Source organism: Echiichthys vipera, assembly GCF_963691815.1.
Source record: "Echiichthys vipera genome assembly, chromosome: 2".
Taxonomy (NCBI): Eukaryota; Metazoa; Chordata; class Actinopteri; order Perciformes; family Trachinidae; genus Echiichthys; species Echiichthys vipera.
In genome coordinates this window covers 13996360-14009605 of record NC_139827.1, presented here as the reverse complement: position 1 = coordinate 14009605, position 13246 = coordinate 13996360, and the positions used below count along the sequence as shown (strand labels likewise).

General features: G+C 42.0%; 1 protein-coding gene across 1 annotated transcript in view; it reads right to left on the bottom strand.

Annotated features, from left to right (window-relative positions):
- The window catches only part of LOC310958166 (E3 ubiquitin-protein ligase SMURF2-like), a 64261-nt gene that overhangs the window by 7758 nt on the left and 43257 nt on the right, over positions 1–13246 (bottom strand). The window contains exons 9-14 of the mRNA XM_083929000.1: positions 13010–13094; positions 12102–12260; positions 11005–11058; positions 2707–2920; positions 507–610; positions 294–408 (exon numbers count right to left, since the gene is read on the bottom strand). Coding sequence (XP_083785126.1) covers positions 294–408; positions 507–610; positions 2707–2920; positions 11005–11058; positions 12102–12260; positions 13010–13094 — 731 coding nt within the window. The remainder of the gene's footprint in view (positions 1–293; positions 409–506; positions 611–2706; positions 2921–11004; positions 11059–12101; positions 12261–13009; positions 13095–13246) is intronic.

The following is a 13246-nucleotide window of genomic DNA, read 5'->3' as shown; positions in this document are numbered from 1 at the left end:
GAGCAGAATCCAATTACCCAAATCCTGTTATATCATTATGCAATTCTCCAATTATAACAATTCAGTCTCTCATAAGCTTTTCTTTTTTTAAATCCACATGAAATTCACATTGTGTCACATGAAAGATGAAATTATTCTGGAGACTTGCAGCTGGTTAAACAGCATCCTTGAAGATATACTCATAGAAATAAATGTCCCATTCCTGTCTTCATCTGATGACTGTTTGGAAACTAAAATTATGATCACAGGACTATTACAAACTTATTACGACTATTAAACCAAATAATTCCTACCGGGTTGACAGCAGAGTCGGGGTTAATCTGTAGAGTGTAGATGTCATCTCTGGAGTACTGGAACAGGCCGTAGTAGGGGTTCAGCATTTCGTGGGACAGCAGGTATAACCATTCCCTAACACAAACACAGATTCACGGTGAAACACATACCAAAAACAAGCATAAAATTTGCTGACAATTAAAAGCAACAGAAAAAGAAGCGTGACAAAGTACCTTGCTACCCCGCCATAGTCCAGCCCCTCTTCTCCTCTGAATTTGATCATCAGTCTTTTCCAGAGATCCTTTGGACGCATCTTCATCACCTGCCGATACGATTCCTAAAATTCAACACATACAGCACATTGAATACGATGCAGTACACGAGACAAAGGCTATAATATCACAGAACATCACTCTACAATATACAGTAAGCAATGAGGGACATTTCCCAAACCGTGTGTGTGCGTGTGCGTGTGCATGTGTGTGTCTTAGCAGTCTCATTGCTTCACATGTAATAACAAATAAGTTGAAAAAATGACTCGATGCCTGCAACAGACGAGAACACTGATATACTCAGGCTGTAGTTCCCTGTTTGCTCAGGGTATGGTCTCATTTTTATGTGCATATGGTACAGACTCAAGCCTAAAATTAAATAGATATTACTAACATTGAAACTTACCATGAAAGTTTTGCTTTAAAAATAATTCATTCTTTCCAATGCATCCTGGAAATTCTGTGCTTGTTTCTCTTCAGCGTAAACCCCCCCAGTCACAGTTAGTCAAACCGTCAGTGTGTTTCCTTTTTGCATTACATAAGAGTCATCTCTCTGTCTGTCCTCTCGGGAGTCTAAAGACTCAAGAGGCCATGCCACAGTAAACAAAATCCAGCTACAGCAACAGCATTGCTGCAGTAGTGAAAGCCTGACAGAGCTAGGATGCACAGAGTCGGATGTCAGATTCTGTTAATCACAAGACGCTCTAAACTTATCCAACATGATCGTGCACAAAAGTGTACAAAACACTGAAACCCCGCATTGAAGAACATAATAATTATGGCAAGTACACAGAGTGAAACATTTTATTTGTTTTAAGCATGTATCAACTTGTGGAACAGAACAAGTGAAGAGAGGGAATCAGACTAAAACCATTGTAAACACATGCAGAGAATGGCGAAGACGCACTGCCAGCGGTTAAGTGGAGCGTTGGTTCCTGCGAGAAAACCTCAAGTGGAGCTGCAGGGCTGCTTTTCACACTTAACTTTCCCCTTCCACAGCTGTCACGTCGAAGGAGGATGAAGTCATATTTTTCATTGCTCAACTTGTAGTTATGAAGTTATGTCTGGCCTCGAATACTTGCCACTGCTGCCTTTCCTCCTTTCCTCACCCACTCCTTCCTCCCCTCCCCTCCACCCCTTCCCCCATCTCTTTAGCTGCTGAAATCATCCAGAAAGAATGCCTTGCCTTGGTAGAACAAATGATTAAAAGAAAAGAGAGAGAGAGAGAGAGAGAGAGAGAGAGAGAGAGAGAGAGAGAGAGAGAGAGAGAGAGAGAGAGAGAGAGAGAGAGAGAAAGAAACTGTTTTTTGTGGTGGCGTGAAGGCCTTTCTGTTCTGCTTTTCCCTGGAAATCATAAAGCGGTTCTGAGTAGTGGTTCTGTGCTGCCCTGGGCCCTTTTCTGGTGCACATCGTAAATGGGGCGAAAAAATGCCAGTAAAATGCAAAGATCTGGGTTTGTGAGCATCCTGCTATTGTTTTCATGGATGATTCAAGTGAGCATGTCAGCCTGTGATGCTTTTGTGATCGCCAGATGGTGAAGATTTTACGAACACATGGTCAATGCACATTATACAAATACAAAGAAAATTCTGTGTTTGCATTAATTTATGTGCATGCGTTTGCAGCTGCTCGGATGCCCCTCAACAGTCAACCAAATGCTTCCTTTTATGGTTTAAAGCACATTGGGGATTTTAGGATCATGGCTTTTTTATAATCTATAAACATGAAGAAGGGTATTGTTTGTGTTTCTCTTGCAGTTTTCTAGGTAGCATGAGTCTACCCTAAAAGAACATTAGGCTACTTAAAGGTCTCATATTGTAAGAAGTTAGGTGTGCATGCCTTTTCTTATTATAAAGCAGGTCGAGGGCTTTATAAATACTGTGAAAGTATCAAAACACTCAATCCACAGAGAAATACACAGCCTGTAATCATAAACTGTGCCTTTAAAAGAGCCGGCAGGACTTCTGTACAGTTGTGATGTCACAACTATACTATGGAACATTTGAACATTAAAGCATGTAAGCATGTTCTAGTAGAAACCCAAAATACAAATATAAACCTGTAAAATGTGGTACCTGTAAACAGGTGCACTGTTAGCATTGTGTGTGTTTCAGTTTGTGAAAGATTCATCGTCTATTCAGGTGAAAAGTTGTCTTTTTACCTCAAATATCTCCTCTCGGCAGACCTCGATGCGGCAGTGGCCTGCCTGGGGTTGTTGCTGAGAAAGTTCCTGCCGCAGGATCTTCAGCTTCTGAACCAGGTCTCTCTTGTACTTGGGCACCGTCAGGCACTCTGCCTCTTCAGGCAGCTGGGCTGGGGAGAGAGCTTGCTGTGGGACCCCAGGACCACCCTGGTCCTTCAACTGAGGTGGATGACTGGAGGGATAATGTGGTTGAAGGGGAGGCGTAGGGTGAACAGTCAAAGGGTGGAGGGGAAATGAATGGGCAGATGAGTGACAAGAAAGGAGGGCAGGAGGGAGAAGACAGAGGAGAAGAGTCATGTGTCAGTATGAGTCATCATTCAATTAAACACCAATATTAAACAGTTTGTCCTGTTTGTCCCTTTCCCATTTCTATTTGGTGTACAGCCGTCATATGGTCATAAATATATACCATCATTTGTCTTGTGTACTGCTTTGACTCCAGTTGACGCAACAGATTTATCCAAGAAAAAAGTGGGATATGTCCTGTCGGGAATTCCCCAACCCCTCCATTTCAAATACGTCTAACCGCTGAACTTGGGAGTTTTGTAAGAAATTCCCTCTCTAGCCCTCACCCTTCTCTCAAAGCAAAGAGCACTAAACAGAGCCCAAAGCCCAGAGTAAATCTGCTCAAGACCTGGGGACTGGGCCTGTGACCAGACGTTTGGTAAATATCACCAGTAGGAGAGACAGAGAGGGAGAGAAACCCTGGGAAAGCAGCAAGAAAGAAAAAAGAAACAAAAGGAGAGTCGTGTAAGAGTAGCTGGCGCCTCTCTGCGCTCCTCTATCACAATTTTCTCTTCAAGCCTAACATATACAACTTTAATTATGTGAATCACCCCTAAATCATTGCTCCAGCTGCCTCTCTGCATCTTCAACTCTTTACCGTCCCTAGACATCTTTACTTCCTATCAGGCATAAAGAAGCTGACAGCCACTGTGGATTAGGTATCCCTGCCCACCGCCAACCACAACTGGAGCTTCCACCCTTTCTCACAGCAACATTTTTGTAATTTTTCAGTCTTGTTTCCATAGACTAGCACTTGTACTGAAGATGCCTCTCTTACCTGCAAACGATGCCCTGATAAATGTCCAGCCACTGCTCTAAATCCATGTTTGCCTGATCGAGTGCAGCCTTGTTTAGTAATTTTACAGTTTTCTAGACAAGAAGGCTAATCAGAGTGGGAAATGCATGAGCAGGGAAGTGTGCCTGTTGCCCAGTGGACTGAGGAATCAAACTTAAGGAATTTCCCTCCTGACATTTATCCAAGGTTTGTTCTCTTGCCTGAATGGAAACACACTAACAGTCCGAGGTCTCAGTCAGATATAAGTTCAAGACAAAGTCACTAAAACAGCGACGTCGTGACAGCTGCCTGTTCTGCAACATGGACAGTGCTACACATCAAACAAGCAACAGCGCACAGCTCAGAGGAAATTTCATTATTTTCTAAAGACAACCATATTTTTTAACCACCGAAAGGCTGGATGACAAATCAAGACAATGATTTACACAAAAATAATGTGATTGTAGCCTACTTATACTGGTTTATAAGTTTCCAGCACACTGGAATTATAGTTGACGTATTGTCACCTGACATTGAGTTTCATATTCTGTTGATGAATTAGGAGGGAACTCTATTTGATATTTGTCACTAGTATTCACAAGATTTCAGCCAGCTAAAATAGCTTACAGGGCTCCAAAAAAAATATTGTATGGGCATTCCCAGCCCCCAGTCCCCCCTTCTACTCCCGGGGAATAAAACATTTATCACATTTGTCATTTGGGATAGTAAGCAAGTGTGAAGCCTTTTACAGGACACAAGTATGCTGCAAATGATCGCCTGCAACTGCACAGAGACTAGACGTAGAAATGCAGACAATAACAGTGTTAAATAAATGTTAATGCAAAAAAAACAACCTGATATTGGCATTATATGTGGGCTATCGGCATCAGCCACTGAAAAACCCATATCGGTCGACCACTAGCCTAATGTAATATTAAGGCGCCTCTGTATTCAGGGCCTGTATATTCCAAAAAAGATGAGACAACTATTAAATACAATCTTGGCTAAATGAGCCCTGGTCAGTGTTCTAGCTCTGGTCTCCTCCAGCCCTCATTGTGGTGTTGGTGGTGGGACGCCTGGGTGGGCCTCATAAAAACATAATCCATCTCTTCCTTCAGCAGGACAGCAGCCCTCATTTTCCTGTGAGGAGACGCTGAGCCAGCACAGCACTTCTTTAAAAGACGCTACTGTCCTTCGTTGGGAGTGGAGTGTGGAGGCTGCAGTTGGCCAAACAAAGACTGAATTGGTATATAAAAAAGGAAAGGGAGACCTTCTAAGGTAACCACCCACTTATTCCAACACTTGTACATTTGGGTTCTCTGGTTCAGTGGGTTGAAAAAAGGCCTCATCTATTTGGGCTTTCCAAACTAAACGGGTGCAGTGTTTCGCCAGTCTATCCCTGTATAATCAAGACCGCTGCTATTTATTTTATTGGCAGGCACAGGGTCTCCTAGCATGTCAAAGAAAGGGTAAAACTGCAGTTGAGCAGTCCTGAAAACCACTTTAGGAAGGAGGAGGGAAAGAAAAGATGGCCTTAAAACAAAATGGAATGAGTTGCCTTTGGCTCAGAGGCTCAAGAACCATATAATAAAGCCTAATTTCAGCACACTTTTTTTTCCTGAGGGCACAGTGTAATTAAAAATAAGTTTTGACATAGTTCATCGTCTCTGGTTACCAAACGGGACCGGCTCTGCATATTTGATGGTAAATATAGAAAATACATGCACAGCAAAGCTGAAAATCTGCCCGAGCCAAAAGAGAGAAATGGTTCTTATTGCTCTGACAGCTTGGGTAAAATACTACTTGGGGAGAAATACTACTTTAAAATTCAATATAAGACTCAGAGGATTTTATCATTGTTATTCCAATGTGGAAGGGGTAGGAGGACAAGAAGCTGAAGAAGTCAAGAAATGAAGAGGTGAACATTTGCCAGAACTGTCCCCTGCACTTGAACCTGCAGAGTCATGACGGTCCTCCACCCTCTGTCTGTATTTGCAGGGAGGCAGAATGGGTGTGTAAGGTGAGAGAGTGCATGTACAAGAGCGCAAGGCTGCATGCTTGTGTGTAACAGAAAGTGTACTTTTTCATGGCAGCTCGCCTGACACAGGGGGGCTGTAATGAGTGTTGAGTGGGTGTAGTGGTGTAAAAGCCACACCAGCCACCCAAACACTTTGCCCCCCACCCAGCCTAGAGAATCAAAAGACCCTTTATGAGGCAGAGTATCAGCTGGTGCCCTGCTCTTTTACACTAGTCGTAAAAGCAAAAGTGGACATAGAGGTCGGACAATCTGAAGCAGAGTATACAGAACGTGGAGTCAAAGTATGTGGATGTCTGTACGGAATTATTTATCTGGATAATATGCGTGTGTTTTGCCAGAAAATGTGTGATCTCTAACATTCTTTCCACCTACTAAACTACCACATCTTCGCACTTCTATTGGTTTCAAAAATACAGGAAGTACAGGAAACCAGCAGCAGACAGAGTGCAGTGATGAGACTGATGAGATTTGCATTTGACGACACTTTCTCAGAATAAGGAATGAAAGCAAAAAAAAAAAAAGTTCACACCGACTAGAAAGTGCAGTGCATTGTGCATACGAATAAATATATGTATGTATTTGGGATGTATTGCGAAGCCAATAATTTTCATTTATAGCCATCTTTCACAAGGTTAAATACATCAGAAAACCATAATTTACCAAATATAACGTAATATATAATCATCACTTCTTAAAACATCAATGCAAATGTTGATATAAATGTCATGAAGATTTATAACTTGGTTGGGAAAATACCTGCTGATGCCCACTAAACCTAAATCCAGAGGCAACTAAAAATACCTTCAGCAAACACTGATGTAATCTTTCAGACATATACTATGTGCTAGTGCAAGAGAGGAAGCCAAGTATGTGAGAGACAGTGTGGCACACCACAGTAATGTAGCCGTGTCTGACTGTCTGACAATTCAAGGCCTTCATTAGTCTAAGGTCGGCGTCTGAGTCCCATTTAAACTAAGATGTGTCCTGGAGGGTCAGTACGCTGAGGTGCAAACTGCAGACTCATAATGTTGTAATGCCAAATCTGTTCCACGCCATCTAACCTTTCAGACAAAACAAAAACTGTTTATACAGACATGGGGTAAAAAATACACCCACTAAAACACTAAGTTGGAAAAAAGATACACGGAAAATCCACTGTTTTAAGTTGTTGTCAAAAAAAAGCGAGTGCCAGTCTTGTTAGCAGGACAGTGTCCTTCAAAAATATTTTATGAAATTGAATTTGTATTTCAAGCAACAGCAGCGAGTGTGACTTTTTTAAAAAGACACTGAAGCTGCTGGAGTCAAACCCATAACTAAAGCTAGTGAAGCTACAAATTGAGTACATTTTGAAAAATGCAGTCATACTAAGAGGTAGTGGCAACATCCTATTGACAAAACACCTACTTAGATAGCCACAGAGCTCTAACAGACTTTCATTATTTCACTGTTACAGCGATCAGTCTCTCTCTCTCTTGAGGCTGACAGCGTGGCTTGCAGTAGGTTGTCATTTTAAGTCAAGGCATTTCTTTTCTCAGTCTCTCTCCTGATTTAATCCAAACGTCTCTCTCCTGCAGCAGCTAAATGTGTTTGACTGACCATCTCTGACTTCTCTTCTATATTTTATTCTTTTGATTTACTTTTGTGTCCGTCTGCCAAAAGAACACCAACAATAATGAAAACATCTTCCAGCGGTACAAGGGAAACAGCGGCTCAACAGTTCAAAGCTTTTCTCAGCCGTATAGAAGAGAAGTTACCCTTTGCAATCCCTCTCTCTGCAGTATGTTTACTTTACAACCCATTTCCAGTCAACACAATCAAAACAATATCTATGCAACTCTGTAGACATCTGAAGACAATCAGTGTTGCATTTTTGCTTAAACCCCACACACCACCACAAGGTAACATGCACTCAGCTGGCCCTGAAATGCAACCCCACTACAACCACCACCTTCAGTCTCCCTATATGGAAACAGGTCACTGCAGTGCTGCAGCAGGGTCACGGTGTGTGTGTGTGTGTGTGTGTGTGTGTGGGGGGGGGGGGGGGCTATGTGGAAGTTGGGTAAAATATTCTTAAATCGTGGCGTTGATAAAAGACAGATGTCCTGACACAGAGCCAGCAGAGAGGCTGATAACTTTAACAGTTTTTGGAGCACAGAGGAGGGTGGGGGGAAGAGGAGAGAGTGAGGAGAGAGGACAGAGGAGATGACAGGAGGGGAGAGGTGTAGAGATGAGAGGGTAAAAAGAAATGAAAACAAAGAGAGGAGGAGAAGATATTTAAAAAAGGGGACCTTGGTAGACTTGAGGAGAAGTTATAAAAACATTAACTCTTCCAAGAAATGGTCAAATGTAGAGATTTTCAGACATTGGGTATATACACAGTACATGTACCGTATGTGAAGACAGATTGTTGTCTCCACATGTGACCTTTGTGTTTAAGCTTGCTGTTGTTTTTTTGGTTTATGGCCCTGTTGTCAGTCATTGGCGTGTTTGGAGTTGAACCTCACCCAGTAAACAATCCAACATTATATCTGTGTTCTTGAGACCATTTAGCACGCCCTATAAAATTTTGTGTTACAGAGCCAAAGCTGAGAAGAGGCTTAAATTGAAGAAATTGTGTTTTCAGGCACCAGGACAACACAGTTTTCTATAACCCTATTTGCACCTCTAGTCATTTGTAATAGCTGCAAAGGTCGTCTGAGATTAAATCTTCCATGTCCATAATTTTGCCAAGTAAAAACTCTTCTATCTACTATTATCTAATTATCTACTATATTTTGCCAAACACAGAGGTCAAGAGATAATATTAGTCTAGTGCGAATTTGCATCTTAGTGATTTGGGGTCATATAGGCTGCGTTGGCAATTAGAAATGTCTGGCTGTCCCCTGGAAGAATCGTCTGTCAGTGCCCACTCAGTCAGCAACAGTCAAACAGACCAAATTTGGATTAATAGATACTATTTAAGTTTGAGCTTGTTTACCTTTAAAATTGGCCTCTTACATATTTTTAAACATCTTTCTTTTAAAGTTTTTTTTTGTCATTTCAGCTTTACTAAATAGTGATAGAGACGGACATGAAAGGAAGGGAAGAGAGGGGATGGGATGCAGCAAGGGCGTGGGGAGCCCCGTTATACACTTATTTATGTCACGTTCTACTTTTACAGGCTTTGAAAGTCTGAAAGGCAGAATAATAATGAGATTTGCTAGAGGATCTATTTGACTTATTTCAAGAATCTGAAATACAAAATCTCTAAAATTGGCTAGGTCTGCTGCGATCATATGTGTTCAGAAATAGGCCAAATACAGTAATGCTCCATCGCTCCATTCATCCATCCATCCATCCATCCATCCATCCATCAAAGACCGTTTACAGAGCGATTTGATTTTGTTTTCATTAATCAGTGTGTATCATGGAAAGCTGCATTAGAAATTAGAGCTTGTTAATTTTGACCTTTTCAAAGCTCTAAAAGTTTGTCTGGACTTCCTCAAATCTCTCCTAATAAGGAGTCAGACAGGCAGTTAATGATGCTGACTGAATAACATAGCTGAGCTTCAACTCACGACCAGAGGCTGTTCTGACACATATGGATACTATTTGACCAAATGACCAGATGTTGATTTCCCAAACATGTCTATCGTGCCAGCCGCTGTTATTGAAAGCGGTTTTGACTAAGAATGTGCACTAAAAAAGCAAAGAGGGAAATCTCCACATCTCTCTATGTTCCTCTTGTTCTAATGAGTCGTGCCTCACACACTGGCAGGCGGAAAGTACAGGGAGCTACCTCACAGCCAAAACACACCAAGAACAACCTTAGAATTTAGTTATCATATTAGCGATCCACATAACTCACAAAGTTCCTTCCACATGAATTTCACAACTTTGCTAGTTGTCATTTTTATCTAAATTACTCAGTTGAAGAGCTACCACACTGCTAAAGCACCTAACCCATGCATGCTATGTGCGAGGATATGAGAACTACTGCTAAACTACCAGCTGCTGCGCTAACACGTGTGGATGGACTGACAGCCCGGGACACAACCTGCCAGCCGGGGTGTGTGCGTGTGTGTGTGCGTGCGTGTGTGTGTTGAACTTGAAAGACATCCATATTAAAGTCAACCCTGAGAAAGGTTATGCACGTATATACAAATACACACAGGACATGTGTTTTCCCCCTGTGGAAAAGTATCACAGTCAGCATTTTCACTCATCATAGTTTAACAGAGTGTGTTTGTGTGTGTGTGTGTGTGTGTGTGTGTGTGTGTGTGTGTGAGAAGCTTTGAGTGACTGGCTGCTGAAACTGCTTTATACAGACAGCTGGGGTGAGTGTATTAAAACATCCTTCAACCTGTGTGTGCTGATTGCATTGTTCACGTCATAGAGCATGTGCAAGTAAGTGAACACAAATATATGTCTGCACAAGTGTGTGTGTGCGTGTGTGCGTGTGTGTGTTCCAGGCTTAGCCTACCTTTGGGGACACATTTCATGCTAATTAATTAGGGATGCTATTTCCTCAATTGGGAAAAAAGTTCATTTTTGGGTCAATGGTTAAGGTTAGCGGATAGATTGGTTAGGTATGTCTGCAGGAAATGAATCACTTTGTTACACACAAGAACAATTGTTTTTGGGTTTCCATTGTCAAAAGTTGTGGATGGTACCAAAAGAACTGCTCCTTTCTGTCACATATTTTTGCTACGCCTCTCTTGAGGTATCTAGTACACTGATCTTGGACTAAAAGGTGGAACCAGAGAAACTGCCGCCTGCGATTGGTGCAGATGTTTCTCTGCAAGAGAAAAATACAGCCAAAGCTGGATGGAGCAGTGAGGAATTTCAGCTGGTTTCTCAGTGCATGGCTGTCGACGGGTCTTACCATCAGGTAATAATCCCGCCCATATTTAGGAGTACCGTCTGCAGTGGACATGCAAAACAGATCTAGAGTTTAGGTGCATGTCCATATGGGTTAAGTACGGTTCTAAATGTACAAAAACGAAAGTGTGTTTGTTTGTGTGTGTTTGTGTGTGAGTGTGAGTGTGAGTGTGAGTGTGAGTGTGAGTGTGAGTGTGAGTGTGAGTGTGAGTGTGAGTGTGAGTGTGAGTGTGAGTGAGTGTGAGTGTGAGTGTGTGTGTGTGTGTGTGTGTGTGTGTGTGTGTGTGTGTGAGGTTACCTGAGGTTAGTGTTTTGGCTGTCCATGGCCACGCGGGAACCATTTGGACTTGGGCTGCGCGAGAAAACAGGAGGAGGAGAGAAGAGAAGAAAAAAACAGAGAAAGACAAAGAGGGAGAAAAGGGCAAAAACATGGGACAGGATAAGACAGGAAAAAAGAACAGTGAGACAAGACAAGAAGAAAATAAGCAATACAGAGGAGACAAGTAAAAGGACACAAAGAAACAGAATAAAAAGTACATAAAAAGTAAGACAGTGATGAAATCAAAAAAATGCATGCATACAGAAAGAGAGAATGGATGGGCAAATAGCGGCATCAATGAGAAAGACAGAAAGAGGAGAGAGATGGGAAAAGACCATTGACAGAGACAGGCAGATGATTGGGGAAAAGACAAAAAAATAATGTGAGATGAATGAAACAAAGACAGCCATCAGTTATAATCTTATAGTAGATATATTCATTGCTGGTTAATTCATAACCCCCCCTCTCTTCAGGTTATTCCAGCATCCCCAGACTGAAATCATCAAGTCCATTTCCAGGACGGATAGTGAGTGTGAAAACTCTTAAAAACACTATGCACCCAATCCTGCTCACAGAATCTAAACCAAGACCGACAAAATATTGGGTCTCTTTTTAAAGCCTGAACGTATAAAAGATGCATCTCATGGCCATAATAGGTTTATGAACACTGCCATGTGATAGACTGGGTGGAAGCATCACATCATTTGGTGTGTTTCCTTGAGGAAAAATGTAAGATTTTCTTTTCCAGTTCATTAGCCTTTATTTACATCTCACGGTCAACTCCTCATGGCAAATAAAGTCAAACCTTTGCTCGCTGAGCTTGTTAAAAAACGTAAGCGGTATTTCAAATGGCTTCACAGTAAATGACTTCAAAGTCATAATGCATTGGTTGTTTCACAGCAACTATTGTTGATCTCAGTGTATTTGTCCTCATTAGTTTGAGTACTCAGGGGAGAGGGGACACTACGCAGCGAAATTTTATATGTCGTCGGTAACGCAAATCTAACACAGCCAAGGTAATTTCCTTAAATATCCTGTCCTGCACACTTGAACACATCAATGATTCATACACTTACTTGAGTACTAGATGCAGGTTGGCCGATAGTCGCGGGTCTGTGAACTGAGTTGTTCGATTGTTGTGGTCGACAAAGTAGACGCGACCTGTGGCTGTGTTTCTGATCTCCCAGCCTGGTGGCAGTGGGCCCAGCTCCTCACAGTTCACATTGCTCAGGTCCCTGAACAAAGATGGAACAATGAGGCCTGATGTGTGTGCGTGTGTGTGTATGTATGTGTGAGAGTGAGGAACAGTACGTTGTCCTTGTGTGAAGTAAGGACACATCACTCAGGGACAAAGCACATGCCTTGCTGCACTCATCACAACATACTGGGTCATTATAGCAGCTCTGTCCAAAATGACCAAACCCAGTGGTTGTTGCTGTGAGTTGGATGTTAAATGCATGTGCTTAATCGCTGAGCAGCAGTTACACCTAGACATGGCCAAAAATGTAACGCAATAGCAGGGCCTGACGTCTCTGGTGAATTAAGTAGTGGGCTATTGAGAGTTTGATTGAATGCAGAACCACTAGCCGCTTGTTGTGCTCAGTTCAACATCTGTCCAAAAATGTTCTTCCAACTCCACATCGGACTCAGAGGTCATTATTTTGGCTGACCCTGACTTGAGCCTGAACTATGACTAATAAGAGTGTTTTTGAACACTACCCTGAGCAATTAAGTGAGAAATGAGGTCTAATCCTGCCGAGTCAAGTCCAGTTTGGTCCTGTCAGTTTTGGGAATATTTGTCAGGTTTTATATTAGGATTGAAACAATACAGGCTGTCAGCACTGCAGTGCATTTATCATGTGTTGTTGATATAACATGCTCATATTAATAGCTCTTAATGACATTTTTCAAAAGAAACTTATAAAGTGCTTAACAAATGTATACAAATATGGACAGTAAAGAAAGTTGATAAGAAAGGAGATACCTGGGCACCCTGGGGTCATGCCAGGTGCTGACTCCAGTTTGCGTGTGGAGGAAGTAGACTTGACCCTGCTGAGTTGTTCTTTGCTCTAAAACAGAGAGAAAATTCAGTGGAATTAATTTGTCCAAAGGGCAAAAACAGCACTGGAACAAGTTTGGAACTGTTGCTGTTGTTCTGTCGTCTAGTTCTGGTGGGTAGAAACATGGATGTGTATATATTTTGGAGAAGGGGAATCCTGTT